The sequence below is a fragment of the Vipera ursinii genome, assembly GCF_947247035.1.
Source record: "Vipera ursinii genome assembly, chromosome: Z".
Classification (NCBI taxonomy): Eukaryota; Metazoa; Chordata; class Lepidosauria; order Squamata; family Viperidae; genus Vipera; species Vipera ursinii.
The window spans coordinates 38,750,714-38,770,718 of NC_139517.1; the positions used below are offsets into that span (position 1 = coordinate 38,750,714).

At 39.6% G+C, this 20,005-nt stretch overlaps 1 protein-coding gene across 3 annotated transcripts in view; it reads left to right on the top strand.

Moving 5' to 3' along the window:
• Positions 1-20,005, top strand: part of CACNB1 (calcium voltage-gated channel auxiliary subunit beta 1) — a 76,995-nt gene that overhangs the window by 22,734 nt on the left and 34,256 nt on the right. For 2 of the 3 annotated variants that reach the window (XM_083379294.1, XM_083379295.1), the window contains exon 3: positions 16,851-16,970. In XM_083379294.1, the coding sequence (XP_083235420.1) occupies positions 16,851-16,970 (120 nt within the window). Of the gene's footprint in view, positions 1-10,100; positions 10,150-16,850; positions 16,971-20,005 lie in introns of those variants that run through there. The other variant, XM_083379296.1, reaches the window with a different exon arrangement.

Here is a 20,005-nt window from a genome sequence, read left to right on the forward strand (position 1 = left end):
CTGCACAAGCCTGAGCGAGAGATGGCTGGAGCTGCAGGGCTGTCAGGGCTCAGTGGAAGCGCCAGGATTAGTGCCGCTTTCCAGCTGATCAGCGCTTCTTCAGGGCTGTCAGGTCTCAGTGGAAGCCCCAGGATCAGCGCCAGGCTCCAGGTGGAGCTCAGTGCTGATCCTGGTGCTTGTGCTGAGCCCAGAAGAAGTGCCGATCAGCTGGAATGTTGCAGCATCTCCAGGGTCTTATGATTTACATTCAGATGCTTGGCAACTGATTCATATTTATGATGGTCACAGTGTCCCAAGGTCATGTGAAGTGACCAAAACCTGCTGCAACCACTCAGCGGGGGGTGGGGGTGGAATAAAAACCAAACACCCACCCCTGCTGCCAATCCTCAACAGAGCCTTGGTGGAGCAGTGGGCTAATGCCTCCTTAAGTAACACCAGCTGCCTGCAATTAGTGCAGGTTTGCATCCCACCAGGCTCAAGGTTGACTCAGCCTTCCATCCTTCCAAGGTAGGTAAAATGAGGACCCAGATTGTTGGGGGCAATTAAGCTGACTTTGTAATAATGCCGCTTGGGGTGTGTGTGAAAGCCCTAATAAGCAGGCATATACATAGAATGAAGGCTACTGCTAAGCTTGTAAGCCGCCCTGAGTCTTCGGAGAAGGGCGGGATATAAATGGAATTAAAATAAAAAATAAATAAAAAAATAAATGCTCACAACATTGAAAACCTCGGACAGGAGGAAGAGTGCTGCCGGCCGGCCAGCCAGGCGGGTGTCTTGCTCGGCTGTGGCTTTGGGGGCACTTTTTTCAGTGCTATTGTAAGTTCGAACAGTCACTAAACGAACTGTTGTAAGTCGAGGACTACCTGTACTTTATCACTTTTTTCCTTTTTTTTGTCATCAAGTTTTTGACACCTTGCTAGGCGACTAGTGGTACTCAGATGTTGCCATATCCTAAAAGTGGTACAATGGGTGAAAAGGTTGAAAAGCCCTGTCCTAATAATCTTTCTTGTTCTTCTCTGTACTCTTCCTAGAGTCTCAACATCTTTTTTAACATTGTGGTGACCAAAACTGGAAATCTAATTTATTGGGGGGAAAAAATCAAATGAGGGCTATTGCTAATAGCAACTAATTCAGTAATTTGAATGGAATATTGTCTTATTTGTTCAGGAGAGGGGAGCAGCTGTGGCCCTCCATACTCCAACCAGCCCAAATTCCTGGCTATGTTATTTGGGACTGGTAAGGGTTGGAGACCAATGGCCTTCTTTTAAAGGACCACCAATTCTCCAATCTTGCTTTACCATCTGTTTTGATGAATGAAAGCAGGAATATGCTGGGATTCATATAGGCCCAACATAGCTGGTTTAAAATGAGGTCAAGTGAGAAAAATAGAGGGAAGTAGATTTTGAGCATCCTGTTTCTTCAGTTTAATTTTTACCGGGTTGTGTCTCCTATAAGACAACATTGTATACTTTATATTATAAGCTTCTGTACTCCACTACACATAAACATACATCATGCACATGAACATTGTTGTGTGATTGGAAAAAACAAGGAAATGGAAGAAGAGTGCAAGGGAGACCATCAGTGACCTAGACTTGCATTGCCATAGTGATGACATAGGAGGCAGTTGCTATGGAGGAGATCCCTAAGCGATCCTTTAACACAGCATCAGCACACATTTAAAGCTATCATGCTATGCAAGCCTGCATTTACAGCAGAGGTCCTTTGTGGTACAGAGTATCACTTTGTGTCCAGGCTTAGGGAACTGGGCACAAATAATGGCAAAAAATTATTTTGGAATCTTAGCAAGGGGCTGTTCGAGTGAGCAGTTTGAATAAGTGGAAACAGTGAAGCTCAAGCTGGTTTAAAGAAGAATTGCAAATTTCCTGTCTGAAAAACATGCAGCAGGAGAAACCAGATGTCCTCTCTTAGTCAGCTGGAGTGTGTGTGTGTGTGTGTGTGTGTGTGTGTGTGTAAAAACCTGGATCCGAAATTAGCAATTCAGAGCTCAACAGTGCAGTCTATAAAAAGGAAGGCTTCTTCCTCTCCCATCCCAACGTTACCTTCCATATCTTGTTGATGATACACTGTGGGGAAAAAATTCGGAAAACAATGTGTGGAGTCAGAGGAGGGATGCAACTACATAACATTAAGGAGACTTGGGTTTAAACAGATTTAGACACCACATTGTTATTTTTTCTTCTTCATGATACCCTCAGGCTAGTAGATTGAATGAACCAAACTAGTGTGATTTATTTATGAGTTATGGTTAGTATGTTGTTTAAACTCAGCCAAGTATGGGTTGTTCAATAAGCAAATCATAACTTAATGCAGAGAAATGTATATCTGTGGATTTCATTTCAGTTTTTCAGGTCTTTTATCTTCAGAGCCCTGCTCTGGCCATGATAGATAAAAACCAGAGTCACAGTTTTCTGCTTATTTCAGGTAGGAAACAGATAAAGATTATAATAAATTGTACATATACACCCAGAGAGATGCACACACATGCATGCACACAGAATATTACTTATGAGAAATATTTTAAATAAGACAAAATAATCCTGAAATAGGCATAGCAATTTAATTCTAAAAAAAGCTAAAAATCTCCCCACTGTCATCTCTGCTTATATGATACCTTTTCATATAATCTGAAGCTTACAGCCATCCCCTGGACCAAGTCATGAGCTACCCAAAGTAGCTTATTGTGTGAATATATTCACCGTGTGTATTATGTATTCAGATTTATTTTTCAACAAAATTCCCTACAGCACCAGTAATTATAGCTATGGTAAGAATGTGTCCTGCTCTTGGCTTGTCAGAAAATTTAGATGCCACATAATTATATGAATAAAAATCTGAAATAGAGATTCAGTCATTTACAGGAAAAGGGTCAAGGAAGCAGTGTTTGTAAGATGCAGAATTACCAGCATCAATGAAAACCTTTGGGGAATCTATGACATTAAGAAATGCCATACAAAGGTTAAATCAATTTTAAATGTTTGTAAGGAGCAATGAACCAAGATGACAGAAGGGCTTGTACCCATAAAGAAAAGTGCAACACTTTGCTGCAATGTATATGTGACTCCTTAATAAGCACACATTTTCTATATTGGTGTTTAACCAAATCATTTTTTCACAGATGAGGTACAGAAGATTCCTAATTCTACATTCAAAATGGATTTGTCTTTAACAGTGTTTTTAATGCAACTGTTAAAGCAGTTGCATCATATTTTAGGCCTGAAATTGCATTGTATTTTAGGGCAGCAGGAAGACATGTGTACATTAATGAATAACAGAAATGCTGTCCTTATATTCATGCAAGATCCAGAGAACTAATTCTGAATTATTTTCATAGAGTGTATAGCTCATAGATTAGATTAAGGAAAGCCCATATGCTCCCACCACCCTGGCTGGGAAAATGTTTATCTCAGGGTAATTGTGACATTTGGTCCCTCTATTTCAAAAAACAGACATTCTCAAATTCCAGGGCTCATTCTAATACTAAATTCCAATTCCACCAAATGTAAAGTTGCTGTAACACTGAATGGAGAGAGCATTGAATGAATATATTATGTGAACCCACCCATTTTGATTTGTAAACCATGATTTATAATTTAGCGACTGTAGAATCTAATGACTTGTAGTTTATCCAATAAACAAACATTAACTAAACTGACTAATTTATAATGTAATGGCTCGATGTGGAAGCAAATTAGACAATTAGCTGTAATACCATATAAGCAAATCACTTGGAAGAAAAAAAAAGAATGAGAGGCTTGCTTCTGCCACGGTTTTAGAGGAGAAGCAAAGTGTACAGGTTCATTTCTTGGCTGAATCAAGAGCCTTTAGCTCTCCATTAAGGTGACAGGCATAGTCGCAAAGAGAAGGAGTAAGAAGCAGTGAGAACTGGAAATAAATATCCCATTGCTTCTATTGTTTGATTAGGCTCCTATTAAGTGCCCAGCATTTTCCAAAGTGGGGGGTAAAATACATGTATATTCTTATCTCAGAACTTCCCCCACCTATCCTACCTTCCCCCAAAAGCAGCTCTTTTCTTAGAGTCTTTTATTACTACCTGCTAGCTCATTCTTTGTCTCTTTCAAGTACACCCAATAGTGCATTCAGAAAGTTTAAGCGATTAAAATGACTTCATTCACTGGAAGAAGGATTAGCATTGATTTGAACTGTTATGTTGGTGCACAGTTTGAATCATCCTTTTTAGGCTACTTGGGATAAAGCATGGTAGATAAATTACTACTTTATATAAAGTTAGTTATCTGAAAAACAGATCTTAAATGCATGGAAATGAGATCCTTGAAAACTGAATTATTCCAATTGGGATTGGAATGCTGAATTTTTGGCATTTATTCACATAGTAGCATCATGAATGAAGCCCATGTCTTCCCAATTTGGCTGAAGCTAGAGCTCCACGGAACACTGTATTTTCTCCTGGATTTGCGACTTTACACCCTACCTATAATTGGAAAAACTCTGGAATACAATGTGAATCTTATTTTTTTTGCAGACAGACTTGGTTTCTCCTTTTTTTCTACAAAGCCAAACTTGCTGAAGTACTGGCAACCTGCCAGTGTCAACGCAGTGTCAGTTGGAGGAATGCTAGTCTGCTCAGGAAGAATTCTTGATAACTGTGTGAATATTCACATTACAGAATAATCTGTTATTTGGGTGGCTGGAACAGTTGCAGGGGAAACTTTCTAGACGTATCTGGAATTGGCTTCAAATGACCTTTTCAAATTCTTCACTATGTTTATTCATTTATTAATCAAATTTGTATGGCTGCCCATCTCACAGAAAATCTTGGGTGGAATACACAATCCTGCATAAATATTTATTTATTTATTTATTTATTTATTTATTTATTTATTTATTTATTTACTTACTTACTTACTTACTTTCTTATTTATTTATTTATTTATTTATTTATTTATTTATTTATTTATTTATTTATTTATTTATTTATTTATTTTATATACCGCCCTATTCCCGAAGGACTCAGGGCGGTTCACAGGGCAAGTTAAAAACAATACAAAAAGAGAGAATAAAATACAATTAAATTAATACAAGCCCACAAAATTAAGATAACATTAAAATTGAAATTTAAAATTAATTTAATTTAGTTTAATTTAATTTAATTTAATATAATTTAAAATCCCTCAGTCCAGGCCAGAAATTCAAACAACCAGGTTTTTAAGTCCCAGCGAAACGAGCGAAGATCAGGGGCAGTCCGAAGTTCCATCAGCAGTTCGTTCCAAAGGGCGGGCGCACCCACAGAGAACGCCCTCCCCCTGGGAATCACCCGCCGGCAATCTCTAACTGGCGGAACCCTAAGGAGGCCCTCCCTGTGGGCGCGCACAGGACAATGGGAAGCTGATGCTGGCAGCAAGTGCTCCCTAAGGTAATCCGGACCCATGCCATTTAGGGTTTTATAGGTCATCACCAGCACCTTGAATCTCACCCGGAGGGCAACTGGAAGCCAATGCAGCTCGCGGAGAAGAGGTGTTACATGAGAGTATTGGGAAACTCCCATTACTACTCGCGCAACTGCATTCTGCACCAGCTGAAGCCTCCTAGTGGTCCTCAAGGGCAGCCCCATAGCAAATAGCAATAGGAATAGCATTGTTATGCTATTATGCTTATACACTTATATTATAATTTTATTTATTATGCTTAGATACCACTCCATAGCCTTTTACTGCACTCTCTGGGTGGCTTATAATATAAACATTATTTTCATATTGTTCCCAACAAACAATCCGGGACCTGATTTTACTGATCTCTGAAGGAGGGAAAGCTAAATCAATTCTGAGCCCATGATGATCGAATTTCAGGCTGTGGGCAGTTTGCCTGCAATACTGCACTTAAACCATTCCATCACCAGTAAAAACAGTAAATAAAGCAATCATTAGTTAAAATAATTATGTAATAATTTTAAAAGAATTAAAAGCTATAAGAGCAAAGTTAAAACAGAGAAAGAATAATGCATAGAGGAATGTTAATAATAAGGGAATGACTTCATGGGATCACCATCTCCTGAAGTTCCAAGGGCTGCTGGCATAACCAGATCTCGAGGGACCTTCGGAAGCTCAGGAGTGATGGGGTCTATCTCATCTCAGGGTGGAGAAGATTTCACAGCAGAAAAGGCCCACCACGTAGGGCCCGTCAAATGTAGCATTCTCAACACTGAAACTCGTAACATATCCATTCTGTGAAATCTGGTGAGACAGATGGATTAAATTAGGGAAAGGCAATCTCTGAAATAACCCAGTAACGTACCATGTAAGGTTTTAAAGGTCAATCCCAGTACCTTGAATTGCATCTGGAAACAAACCTGCAGCAAATGCAGCTTGTGCAGCAGAGGCATAACATATGCTCTACCAGAAACCCCGTAGCTGCTTGCACTATTGCATTTTGCATCAGCTTAAATTTCTGCATACATTTCCAGGGAAGCCTCATGTTTTATGGACAAAATATTGATGGAACATTCTCCAAGGAAGAAGAACTTCTTCAGTGATTTCTTAATGACAAGCCTCCTCCTTTGTGATCATAGTAGCATCATTGCTGAAAAACAAAAACAAAATATGATGGTGTGGTGCAGTGGTGGGATTCAAATATGTGAACAACCGGTTCTCTGTGTGGATGCCACTTCCAGAAGTCCTAAGTAACTTAAATGCAAGGAAATTCTGCTTCAGTCCTGAAAAAGTCTCTCAAATTCTCCTATCCCTTAGAATAATTGCTAAAGCAAATTCCCCTTCATCAAATAGCAAGAGAATTGCAAAAAATGAAGAGTTCTTCTGCCCAAATTCATTCTAATCCTATGTATATGTATATGTGTATGTATGTATGCATGTATGTGTATACACACACACACACACACACACACACAACAAAAGAGGAGGTGGAGTTGCTCTCTATATAAAAAATAACTTTATCTCTATAGAAATAGAGCACAACAATGATGAAAACTGTAAACTTGAATGCATTTGGGTTAATATAAAAGGTGGGGAAATGACATTGCCATAGGTGTATACTATAGGCCGCCCAACCAAGCAGAGGAAATAGATGAACTTTTTGCTAGTCAGCTAACTAAGGTATGTAGGAAGCACATCACAATAGTAATGGGTGACTTTAATTACCCTGATATCAACTGGGAGACAAACTCTGCACCAAGTGGAAGATCTAACAGATTCTTGACAAACCTAGCAGACAACTTTCTCTCCCAAAAAGTAGAGAAGGGAACTAGGGGATTAGCCATATTGGATTTAATTCTCACTAACAGAGATGAAATGATAGAAAGTGTCGAAGCCACAGGAACCTTGGGGGGAAATGATCATGCAGTATTGGAATTCAACATTCTGGAAGCACAAGCAATAGAACACAGCCAAATTAGAGTCTTGGACTTTAAAAGAGCTAATTTCAATAAACTTAGAGAGACCTTGGGAAGAATTCCATGGATGAGAATCTTAAAGGGGAAAACAACTCAAGAAGCTTGGAAAATTTTGAAAAGTGAGATAAAAAAGGCCCAGTCTAGCACAATACCAACAAAGAAGAAAAACAACAGCTCTCAAAAGAAACCAGCATGACTGCATAAAGAACTCTCTGATAAATTGAAAGATAAAAAGGACAAGTATAAGAAGTGGAAAGAGGGGCACATAACTAAGGCAGAATATCAGCAAATAACCCGTGCCTGCAAAGATGAAGTGAGGGAAGCTAAGACTCAAAATGAACTAAGGCTTGCAACCAAAGTCAAAAGTAACAAAAAAAGCTGCTTTCAACATATAAAAAAAATAGATCCAGGAAACTACAGACCTATCAGCCTGGCCTCAATACCTGGGAAGATTCTGGAAAAGATAATCAAACAACAAATCAGTGAACGCCTTGATGCAAACTAAAGTCATCACTAAAAGTCAACATGGGTTTGTCAAAAACAGATCATGCCAGACAAATCTTATTGCATTCTTTAACCAAGTGACAAAATTACTGGACCAGAGGAATGCTGTAGATATAATTTACTTGGACTTCAGTAAGGCATTTGATAAAGTAGATCACAACCAACTACTTGATAAGATAGAAAAATGTGGGTTAGATAGCATCACCACCAGATGGATTCATAGCTGGCTGACAGGCCGTACTCAGCATGTGGTCCTCAATGAAACTGTAACTACACGGAAAGAAGTGTGTAGTGGGGTGCCCCAGGGCTCTGTTCTGGGCCCAGTGCTCTTCAACATCTTTATCAACAATTTGGATGAAGGGATAGATGGGGAACTCATCAAATTTGCAGATGACACCAATATATTATATATAATATATATATATATATATATATATATATATATATATATATATATATATATATATATATATATATATATATATATATATATGTTGGAATTATATATATATGATAATATAATTTATATATATGTTGGAAATATATATATATATATATATACATACATATATATACATATATATGTGTGTGTGTGTGTGTGTGTGTGTGAAATGTTAACTATTTAGACAAATATTTAAGTATTTACACAAATATATATATATGTGTGTGTATATATATATATATATATATATATATATATATATATATATATGTATATATAAATTCTGTGTATGTGGATCCTTGGTTTTTCGGGTTTTTCCCCGCGTAGAACTAAAGGTGTAGGCGCAACGTTTCGACGAAATCCCATCCGTCATCATCAGGCTAGTGGTTTCTGCTTCCTTCTTCTGGGAGAAGTATGTGGCTGTTTGTTTTTCTTTTTTAAACTGCCAGAGGGGGTGTGTTCTGTGAGTGGAAGTGTGCTGATTGGGTGGGGATTATGTGTGTTCTGATTGGATGGGAGTGTGTTCTGAATGGTGGGGGTGTTCTGATTGGGTGGGGGTGTGTTTTGAGTGGATGGGCTGGTCTCAGCTGCCAGCCTTAGACCTGAGCTGGTGAGTTGTGCTGTTTTTGTTTGCCTTCGTGTTTGTGGTGGTGCCATGTTTTTATAGTGGGTGTCAGTTTGCTTATTATGTGGTTTGGAGGGGTTTAAAGTGGCTGATGTTGCAGCTGTAGTTAGGTTTCTGTTTTGTGGTTGTGCCTCTTTATCATTGTGGGTTCGGATTTGCTTTTTGAATAGTTGTGTGGTGGTGATGTCATGTGATGTTATCATGAGTTTGGGTCTGGTATCATTCTTGGTGGTTGAGACTCGTCTGTCAATCAAGGCGGGTTTCCAAATAGCTGGTAGGCGAGAGGTATCATCTCGTTTGTTCATGCTGTGGGGGCGTTTTTCTATCTCAATGGCTTCTCTGATTATTCTGTTGTTAAAATGTTCAATTTTGGCGATAGTTTTGGTTTTTTTAAAATCAATTTCATGTCCCGTGGCTTCAAAGTGTTGGACCAGGGATGAAGTTTGTTCTCCCTTTCTGAGTGAGTTTTTGTGCTCTTCAATGCGTGCACTTATTCTTCTGTTGGTCTGTCCGATGTATGTGGTGGGGCAGGTGGTGCATGGGATTTCGTATACTCCTTGGTTTTCTAACCCAATTATGTCCTTGGGGTTTCTTAGGATGGTGGATACTTTTCTGTCTGTGTAGAATGCTGTTTTGATGTTGTGTTTTTGGAGGACTTTGCTGATTCTGTCTGTGGTCCCTTTTAAGTATGGGAGGAGGGCTTTGCCTTTTTCTTGTTCTCTGTCTTGGGTTTTTGTGGGTGTCTCTCTTCGGATTAAGTTGGTAATCATGTTTCTTTGGAATCCATTGGCTGTTAGTACATTAGTGAGGTTGTGTAGTTCGGTTTTTAGGTGTTGTTTGTCAGCTAGTTGTACATACACATAGTCTAATCCTGTAATATATACCACTGAATCATCATATTCTCCACAAGATGATGCTCTTTCCTCCTTTGTAAATTACCCCTCATTTCAGCATGGGTATCAGCTAGAATGACATTGGCGTAGCCTCACACCCCCACACCCCCACTTGGTGGGATGTCCAGTCCCTGGTCTAAATATACCGCAGCTGTTTGCTAATATAGCAAAATGTTTGTAACCTGAGAGCCCAGGAATAGGCAGAGCCACCTCTGTCCACATATCACCAGGCCTAGGCAGCATGGAGACACCCAGCAGCAAAGACCCCAGACCCGCTTTGGTGAGCACTTCTGTCTCTTAGCCTTACTTGGCCTCATGGGGAAACACCCTTTTCCATGGTCTTCCATTCCCCCCCCATTAACTTGTCTCCCAACCTGAATTAGGGTTTTTAAACTCAGAATAGACCCCACTAGTACTCTCCTAGCCTTCTTAACGCTGCAGTACTAGAAAACCTGTGCATTCCAGATTCTTTCCTTCCTCCCCCATTTCTTCATTTCTCTTTTACCCTCAGAAAAGTTCATCTTCTGTCCCCATCACCTGTTCTTTTTTCATCCCCCCCTTACAAAGCAAATGTACTGTGACAGTGTTTTACTTTATTTTCCTTCTACTTACTAGCCTTTCCAAATACAATTTGCAATATTACAGTTATACCTATTTGGTCAGCTAGCCCCTAAATCTTGATTGTTTGGAATCTAGAAGTAAATCTCTACCAAGTTTTTACATTTTGGAAATGATTCTGCCTGGCTGCGGAAGAGGTATGAAATGCTTTATAAAAATAGTGATTTGAAATAAATAATTGAACCCTGAGGTTTTCAGGCTAATAGGATTTTTTTCCCCAAATTTCTTTTGTGATGTGCTATATAGAAATGTTACCTTCCCACCGTAGTGGTCCCTATTTTTCTACTTGCATTCTTACGTGCTTTCGAAAGTTGGAAACGACTAGAACGCATGTGCGGGGGAACCTTTACCTTTACTTTATATAGGAATGTTGCTTGTTGTTCTGTCCCATATTGTAAGATAAGATAGTAATCTTCTGAATCCATATGAATTCTTGCATGGTCCATGGTTCACTACATGTAAGCTGGTACTTTTAACTTTTAAAACACCAGTCATCATGCCTGAAGGGATTCATCCCTTCACTGTTTATTGGAATGACTGGAATCATTTTTATTTGAGTATTATGATGATGTAGTGATGATTGGAAACTTATATAGCTATAAATAGAATGACAGTAATTGTAGCTTCATATTAATTGAGTTTAGAATAAAAGAGTGTACTGGTATTTAAATGTCACCTACCTTTTAAATTCAATTCATGTTTTTCCTAAGCCACCACCACTTTTTCCTGATGATTTTGGCTAGATCAGCTTTTTCTAACCTGTTGTTCTCCAGATGTGGCTACACTAGATAGAAATGCCCACAGTCTCAATCGAGGAGAGGAAGGCTAAGCTAGACCAAGGGGGGAGGGGGGGGCTGATTCATCTGCTTCTGTCTTTTGATTTGGAAATGAAACTGTTGGATTGAACTATAATACCAATCTTTGGTAATCTATTGTCAGAAGTCCCTTTCATTCTGGACAAGCCCAGTCAGTCCTTGATGTCCATTCTTTTCTTGAAGAGCAAGTCTTAAACTCTCTTTAAGCACATTAATAGTTAGGAATTACTTTCTTTCTCTCTGCTGAGCCTAGATTGCCAGGACCAGTACATCAAAACTGACTTTTGAGGTGAAGATAGACTTGGGTAGAGGGGAGATGGATGTCCTCCATGAATAGGATAAAATATGTGTTTCTCTATAGGGAGATATACAGTAATCACTTAGCAATGTCCATCTCAGGAGTAGAGGATATTTTTGGCATCAATATGCCAAGTCCCCAGCTTTAATTCTTAGTATTATTGGCCATGTGGAGAAAACTTGCTACCTGAAACCCTACTGAGACATGACCAGTCAAGGTAGAATCAATACTGGGCTTAATGAGACAATCTTCTGATGTAACATAAAGCAGCTTTCTAAGCAGAAGTTTTATTATACAATCTGACACATCCCTATTCAAAAGTATAGCAGGACTGATTTCCGGATAAATGGGAATAGGGTTGCATGAAGTCTGATTTTTCTTTAAACCAGGCTGTGATAGGAAAGTAACAAAAATCATTTTTATTTTGCAAGAATATCATCCACATAGAGAGAGAGAAAAAAACTCTCTAAGAAAAATATCGTGAAATTTGTCTGATTAACCAATCCCACTTCTCTCTTTGAATTCAAAATTATTGCACTCTACATTTCTCTCCAAAGATTAGTTGGACAGTAAGGCTTTGAGAGGGATCAGTAATCTGGGCTGGGTTTAGAATTAAAAAAAACAAATAGAAAATTAGAATTTAAGGTTCAGTTCAAAAATAAAACTACAAATTCATTTTAGAGAAGTTTCCAACTTTTAGATATGGCTATGGGAAATAAATAAAATGGGATGTACTATAACCAGTGGTGGGATTCAGCTGGTTCGCAGCACTTCGGCAGAATTGGTAGCTAATTTTTTTTGTTTCCCAGGCCCAGAAAGGACTGATGGAACAGCATCCACACAGAGAATCAGTTGTTCACATATTTGAATCCCACCACTGACTATAACCTTCCTTGAGACCTTAGCATTAGGTGGGGAACAAATCTTAAATATACAGATCTTGGTTTTACACATGTAAAGAAAAATTTAAAAATATATTATCAGTCTGATGTAATAGAAGGATAATATAATAAAAACTGGTTCATGCAGCATGCTAAAGAAAATGTGGCTTGTTTGATTTTGGCTTAAATTCAGCCCTTGCAGTTTTAAACTATGATCTATAGGTTATGCTATGTGAACCCCAATCCTTATGGTTAATTCGGCAAACTATGATTAAATTAAAAAAGTGATGTGGGTATACTCTGGGAATTCTGGTTGAATACTCATATCACTATATTTGGTTAATCATATTTTTTCTGAATAAACCACAAGGATTGGGATTCACATTTTTGCTTGCTTTGATAATAAAAAATAATGGTTTATATGAACAAATCCTTTTGCCACTTGCCACAGGTCAATTTTATGCTTCAAAACATTTCCACCACAGGACATTCACTCTTCATGTCTACACTGGTTTTAAACAATGAGGCTCTTATGCATATATATTACAGATAAACTAAACCACATACCAGCTTTGCTAATGAACAACACATAAACAAATAAGCCAATTGCATCGCAGAAGAATGTCATCAGCACTTGGCACTTTCAAACATTAATCTGTAGATCTCATGCATTGGAAGCTAAAAAGCTGTTGAGCCAGCAAGACTCTCGCCCAGATTTCTCTTTTTTTTATCTTTCTTCCAAGTGGGAGAAGGACAGCTGGTGCCACTGGCTGAATTTGCCGTTCTTGCCTATTTGCAGTTTTGTGCTTCTGGAAGTATTGGGCTGTGGGTTCAGCTTCCAAGCCAGTGCCTCTTTGCATGATTTTGAGCACAGGGCGGAATGTTTGTGCTATATCCATAGCTGTATGCCTGACTTGCCACCTGCCAGGATGTACCTGTATGAATGGGATGATGATTCAGAAGCGGTGAGTAATTGCATATGCCAAATTTGGTACCTTGCATTGCTTATGACTGCCTTTGCCAAATTATTGTGGTGCATCTGAAAACACCAGAGCTCAGATTTTATTATTGTTTGCTTCCCCTCTTTTGTGTCAGGGGTCTAATCTGCATCTCTTTCCTTTCTGATATTTTTCTTTCAACCTTCTTGGTCCAGGAAAATTGTCCATTTTTAAACAGATCAGAAGGTTCCTAAAAGAAAAATAACTTGAAAACCTATTCTCAAATCAGATCAGGTTATTGAGTTGGGACAGATCTTGACAGGACCACTGGGGAAGTCAATCAGTAATAATTGATAATCATTTCTAGCCCTGGAAGATTCTGATTCTGATTTGTTTTGTTTTGTTTTGTTTTGTAGTGGTAGGGGTTGGTGATAGCTCCATCTTCTCCCAAATATCCTTTTCACAAAGGGAAGATTTCATATATCATCACAAGCTTGGTTTTTTTAAGTGGATTTTTTTTGGTTTCTATATTACCAGTCTTTATAGCATACTTATTACCTAAAACATGGGTTTGTGTTTATTTATTTCTTTGCCCAAATCTGCCCCAACTCTAACTTCTGTTGTACAACAGATGTTGGATACATCAGGCTGAGATGCTGCCTTACTACCCATATGGAATGTAAGCAAATTACAGCTGTGTCCTTTGTGCATTTTGTGTGTATAGAAACTATCACTGGGATTAAAAAAACACTACCATCTGAATGTTCAGTTTTGAAATTTAAGCAGAAATCAAGTTTCAGTGTGTGCACCTGGGAGGAGTCAAAATGAAGGGCAAAGTATTTTTGCTCAGTTTTCCTATTCTGACCATTACCCCTGTGACTCGCTTTTTATGAATTCCACCATAAGTGTCTACTTTGAAGGATATCAGCTTTCTGCTTCCAGCTTTTTGGGGGTTTTGGCAAATTCAGCTGTCCAGTCTCCTTCTCCTTATAGGAAGTTTCTGCGTTCCTATAGCTTGCAGAATGGCCTGCTTTTTTCAGTTGCACAATCAGCTAGAGAAGCTCTTTGGTCTCCATGTAGCTTCTGTTTTCTTCACCTTGCATTTGGTGAGAACCTCCCTTATGTTTGCAAACAGTGACAATAAAAGGCAAACTGTAGGATACCTTCAGCTTAAATAATGGAAATATATCCTTTTGGAGTTGGAAACATTTTCCCAAAAGCAATCAGATTCTGAAGGGGAAAGAAATTCAGATGTAGGGACAGGAATTCAGGCGAAGGGAAAAGAATTCAGACCTGAGTCGATAGAGAGCTTTGAACCAGCCAGGCAGCCTCATCTCCAGAAAAAGAACTCCCCCGAGCACTGCCCGCTGAACTTTTATTCACCTCCAATCTTACAAAAAACTACATCAGTCTCACACAAAATAGTATACATAGAAATAATTGGATACTCAGGTGCCTATGAGATCACACAAAAACAAGGTAGCATAAGATGTATGTGAAGTCTTTATCATAGCGTTTCCCAAACCTCCCACATGCCAGGCCCCCCTCCCAGCCAGGAGAGTGTGCTCTGCACTGAAGCTACAGAGAGGCCCAACTAGGAAGGCACGGAAAGGCTGAAAGGTGAAAAGCCAAATTCTTGGGAGACCAAATTCTGGCCGTTCCCACAAGATTCCCACAGGGCTACCTTAATAGGCGAACTAAAAAATTATCTGTATACAATTGGGTTTAAATAAGCACCCCAGTTCCTTCCATCTTACTACTTGATAGGCAACTGCCTGAAGAGTTGTCACTCATTTGAGAGCTTTTCCTCACCTCAGCTTTTGCAGAAACTCTGCCTTCTCAACTAAGGCTCCTGGGGGGGGGGCTGCTAATTAACAGTGGCATTTCAGCCCTTCAGATTCTCTCCGGTCAAGTGACCGCAATTCAAGAATTGTCAGAAGCATTAATTATCTGTTCATCGGGAGAAAAACATTATTTCCTGCATAAAGACCTGAAAAGAGACCTGTGTGTTCAGAAAGAGACTTAGCATCACTTCTTTTAGACAGTTTGTTTGCCTGTGACAACCAACATGTGAATATGGACATGCTTAAATGCATCACATCTGGGATAGAGGTAGTCTTGACTTGCAATAGTTCTTTTATTGATTATGCAAAGTTACAGTGGCACTGTATGACCTATGACCATTCTTCACACTTACGACTGCTGCAACATCCCCACGCTGCATGTATCAATTCTGAGAGATTAATATTGTCAAAAGAAATTACTCAGAATAAACAATTGTTAAAACTAAAACTAGCTCATCTCACTTTGAGTACTATAAGGTACTTAGTTGTTTTAAAGGAGGCAGATTTATTAGGCCCTTCAGAATAAATTGCTATATATTTTTATTTATTTTTATTACATTTATATCCCGCCCTTCTCCGAAGACTCAGGGTGGCTTACAAGCTTAGCAGTAGCCTTCATTCTATGTATATGCCTGCTTATTAGGGCTTTCACACACACCCCAAGCGGCATTATTACAAAGTCAGCTTAATTGCCCCCAACAATCTGGGTCCTCACTTTACCTACCTCGGAAGGATGGAAGGCTGAGTCAACCTTGAGCCTGGTGGGATGCGAACCTGCACTAATTGCAGGCAGCTGGTGTTACTTAAGGAGGCATTAGCCCACTGCTCCACCAAGGCTCTTTTTATATATAGCAGTTGAGTGATCTCTTTTAAAAAAAAAATAAATAAGAGATAGGTTAACTGTCTCTAGAGCAAAACTGAATGTAAAACTAAGTACAAAGTTACTTAGCTATTAACTCGATCATACTTAATCCAGGTCCCTTGTCTTCTCCAATGGTGACTTCCAAACATGTTTATTTTGACCTGGGAACCTCCCTCCAGATACAGCTGCTCAATTTCTGGATGAATTGGGGGTTACAGGTTATTTACAGCACTCTAAAGAAGAGATCTCATCCCTGCATAGCTGGCTAATCCACATCTTCCCCACTTTCTCCTTTTTCAGAAGGGGAAATTGTATGGGAAAAAGAAGGGGAAGGGTGCCCAGAAACTATACCTTTTTTGCATTTGGAACTATATCAACATCAGTTTGCTGTTGGGAGCAAATGATTGCCTTGGGCCCAGGAGCATGATTGCTTTGTGATAGAACTTCATGCTTTATTTTTCATACAGCACACTTAATCTAGTCAGCCAGGAGCTCAGTCAGAGCGCTTTATCAATGTTCTGGAAATACACAATCACATTAATTGGGTTATAGGCCATTATTTGAGTATTATACAGTACCCAGCCACCACTTTCAGGCAACATATGGTATCCTTTTGTGCTAGACTGGTATTGAAAAGGGCCCTGTTACAGCACTAGTGCCTTCTCATTGCCCAGGCAAGCATCAGGAGTTTCATCTTTTTTTTCCACTTCCTCACTCCTTTTCAGGGTTCTGCTGAGTCCTATACCAGTCGCCCATCTGACTCTGATGTGTCTCTGGAGGAAGACCGTGAAGCCCTGCGCAAAGAAGCAGAGCGCCAAGCGTTGGCACAGCTGGAGAAAGCCAAGGTGAGTATCTTCTTCCTACAAAGTTAGAGAGTTAGGATTCAGAAGATGACTTTTTTGTTCCAAGGGACTGTAATGCAGTATGTGAACAACAGGAAAGCAGAAGTTTCCATGAAGATCAAACTATGTTTCCTCTAGTGTATGAATAAGAAAAATAAAAGTTACACCTTATCTTAGTGAACTAGGATTTTTTTTCTTTGCATCAGATGGACAAACCAAGACTGCTTCTATTATATCTACTAAGTTTTGTTGTAAAAGATAGCTTATATTCATGTCAAAAGTGTCATCACAAATGCACTCCTTCTGCTGTTTGAGAAGTTATACCAGAGCAGAAATTTCTCTAGAAAGAAATATGTCTTCTACTTTTCTTCATAGAAAAAGAGTCTGCTTTTCCAGAATTTTTATTCCTTTTCTAGGATTTGATATACTGTGTATTTGATAGGAAATTGTTTTTGCAAACAGAGCAGAGCAGAATTTAGGATGTTATATTATGTAACTTTCTCAAAGAAAAAGCTCCTTACAATTTTGTCCTGCGGGTAAAAATGGAACAGTTCAGAATGGTAGGTCTGATCCAGAGCCAGAAATATTATGAAACAAAATTCTTGTATTTAAGCTTTACTAACCTAAACAGTCTTGCTGCCTGATTACTAGATGAAATTTTATTTCTTTACTTAATTAAAGACCTTCTGGCTCAAAATAGTTTTCATCAAGAATTGCCTTTCATTTATATTATTAATTTTTGTAGACTCTCTGAATTGTAAATTAATCTTTTGTTGCACCTGACATTTCAGCCTGTAGGAGAACGTTTGTAGTGATCTACAAACTTGTGTAGTTTGGGCTATTATAAACATAATCCATCTATGTTTTCACCTTATTTTAGCAAGAAAAAAGTAAGAAGATCTGACTAAATAGTTAGCTTTAGGTGCTATCCAACTGGAAGGATTCTTGGTCAGATATAGTATATAACCAAGTTTCCCAAGTGGCTATTCTTCCGATGTTTAGGATTATAACTTCCATTTCCTTTGACTTTTTGTCTTCCTGGAACATGGATGAAGGTGATGGAGCCTGTAATCCAAATCATATGGAGGACTTCACCCTGAGGAAGCAGCTATATTGTTCATGGTTTTATTAAAAGCTCTGTCTCATTTCTCAAGAAACAAGGTAGTTCAGGTCACCAATATAAATGTGGCGATCACTTTGTGCATCTATAAATAAAATGGTGCTATATCTGTCACCGCATTAGAGATGATGACTTGATTGGAGTATTATGTTGAAGGGCATGTCAGATTTAAGTGGCTATATGCTGTAGCAGCTATTTTCCACCACAAATTAAATCTCCGTTTCTATCCCTTTTGTTCTGCTCAGCTAGAGCACATGCATTACCTTGAAAATATTTCAGATTAAATTCAGCTTTCAGATGCTTAGGGTATCTCCTCAGATTAGTTTACAGATGCCTCCAGAGAACTGGAATAATAGGCATCCATATTGCCCTATTGCATGGGTCGGCAACCTGCGGCTCCAGAGCCGCATGCGGCTCTTTCAGCCATCTCCTGTGGCTCCCAGTCCTCTGCCATGTGCAGTCCAAAAAAAAAGTGGGACTAAAAAAGTTCAACCAATTAATTCTTATTTATTTATTTATTTAATAATATTTCTATACCGCCCTTCTCCCGAAGGACTCAGGGCGGTGAACAGGGCAAGAATAAAAAATACAGAATTACAAAAATTAAAAAGGATTAAATACATATTTACTATATTAAAACCCCAATAAAACAACCGTAAAAAACCCCGCCAATCCCCCCTCAGGCCAGGCCGGTTTGTTCGAATAAAAATGTTTTTAGATCGCGGCGAAAGGAGCGAAGATCGGGCGCCATCTGGAGCTCAACCGGTAGCTGATTCCATAGCTCCGGGGCGCCCACAGAGAAGGATCTCCCCCTGGGGGCCACCAATCGACATTCTCTGATCGGTGGCACCCTGAGGAGGCCCTCTCTGTGGGAACACACATGGGAAAAAAAACTTGCGAAGCTTGAATTGATTGGTTGAAGTTCTTTGGTTTGTGGGACTTCTCACAAGCTGTTTGTGGGACTGCCCACAAACCTCTTTTCTTCCTCGGCAGCAGTGAAGGAAGAGAAAGGAGGACTGCTGGATAGGTGAGTGGGTCGGCCAGATGGGGCGTGCCGGGGAGGGGGAATTCTGTGTGTGTGTGAGTGTGTGTGTGTGCGCGCGCGCACGCGCGCCTCCAAATCCATTCATTGCCAAGCTTTCTTCCCAGTGAGGAGGGTCTGCTAGAAAGAGGGCATTTAGCAGCTTAGTTGGTCAGCCCACAAGCTTTCTCTTACCAGTTTTGCTGGATGAGGAAAGACGTAATCCCCTTTCCCGATCTGTACCCTCCCTAATACCCATTGGGCACCACTCTGTCCGTTAGAAGGAAAGAAACCAAAAGCCACCCCTTTGACGTTCCTCCTTCCAAACAGGGAACCTTTTGGAAAGGTTGAAGCAAACACACCCCTCCCCCAACCATTCCTTGTAGAAGAAACTAAGACTGATCAGCCGCATTTATTAGGAAGCGGCCCCTCTATTCTGGAGAGCCAGCAGGGCCCCTGCTTCGCTTTTCCTACATCAGCAGGACTGGCACTCCCTTAGCCTGGAAAAAGAAGAGTAAAAAAACTCAAAAAGATGGTTCTTGCTAGCAGCAGGGAGCTGTGAAGGTTGGTGAGTCGGGAGAAACGGCCGGGGGGGGGAAGGTGGTGTCGAAAGAAAGGGATAAAAGGAAAGCTTTTATCTCGCTCTCTCATTCACTCACACGTTCCTCGGAAAAGCTTCTCTTGCTCTCATTCTCTCACATTTTGCTCTAAAAAGCCTCTTTTACACTCATTCACTCACACTTTGCTTGAAAATGCTTCTCTCTCGCTCTCACTCACTCACCAACTCAAAAGGCCAGCTGCAGCACCTCCATTGACTTCCATGGGGATGCTTGGCAATGAAGGGACCGATTAAAACCGCTCCTGCTAGTGCTGCTACTGCTAACTTTTACATTTGCT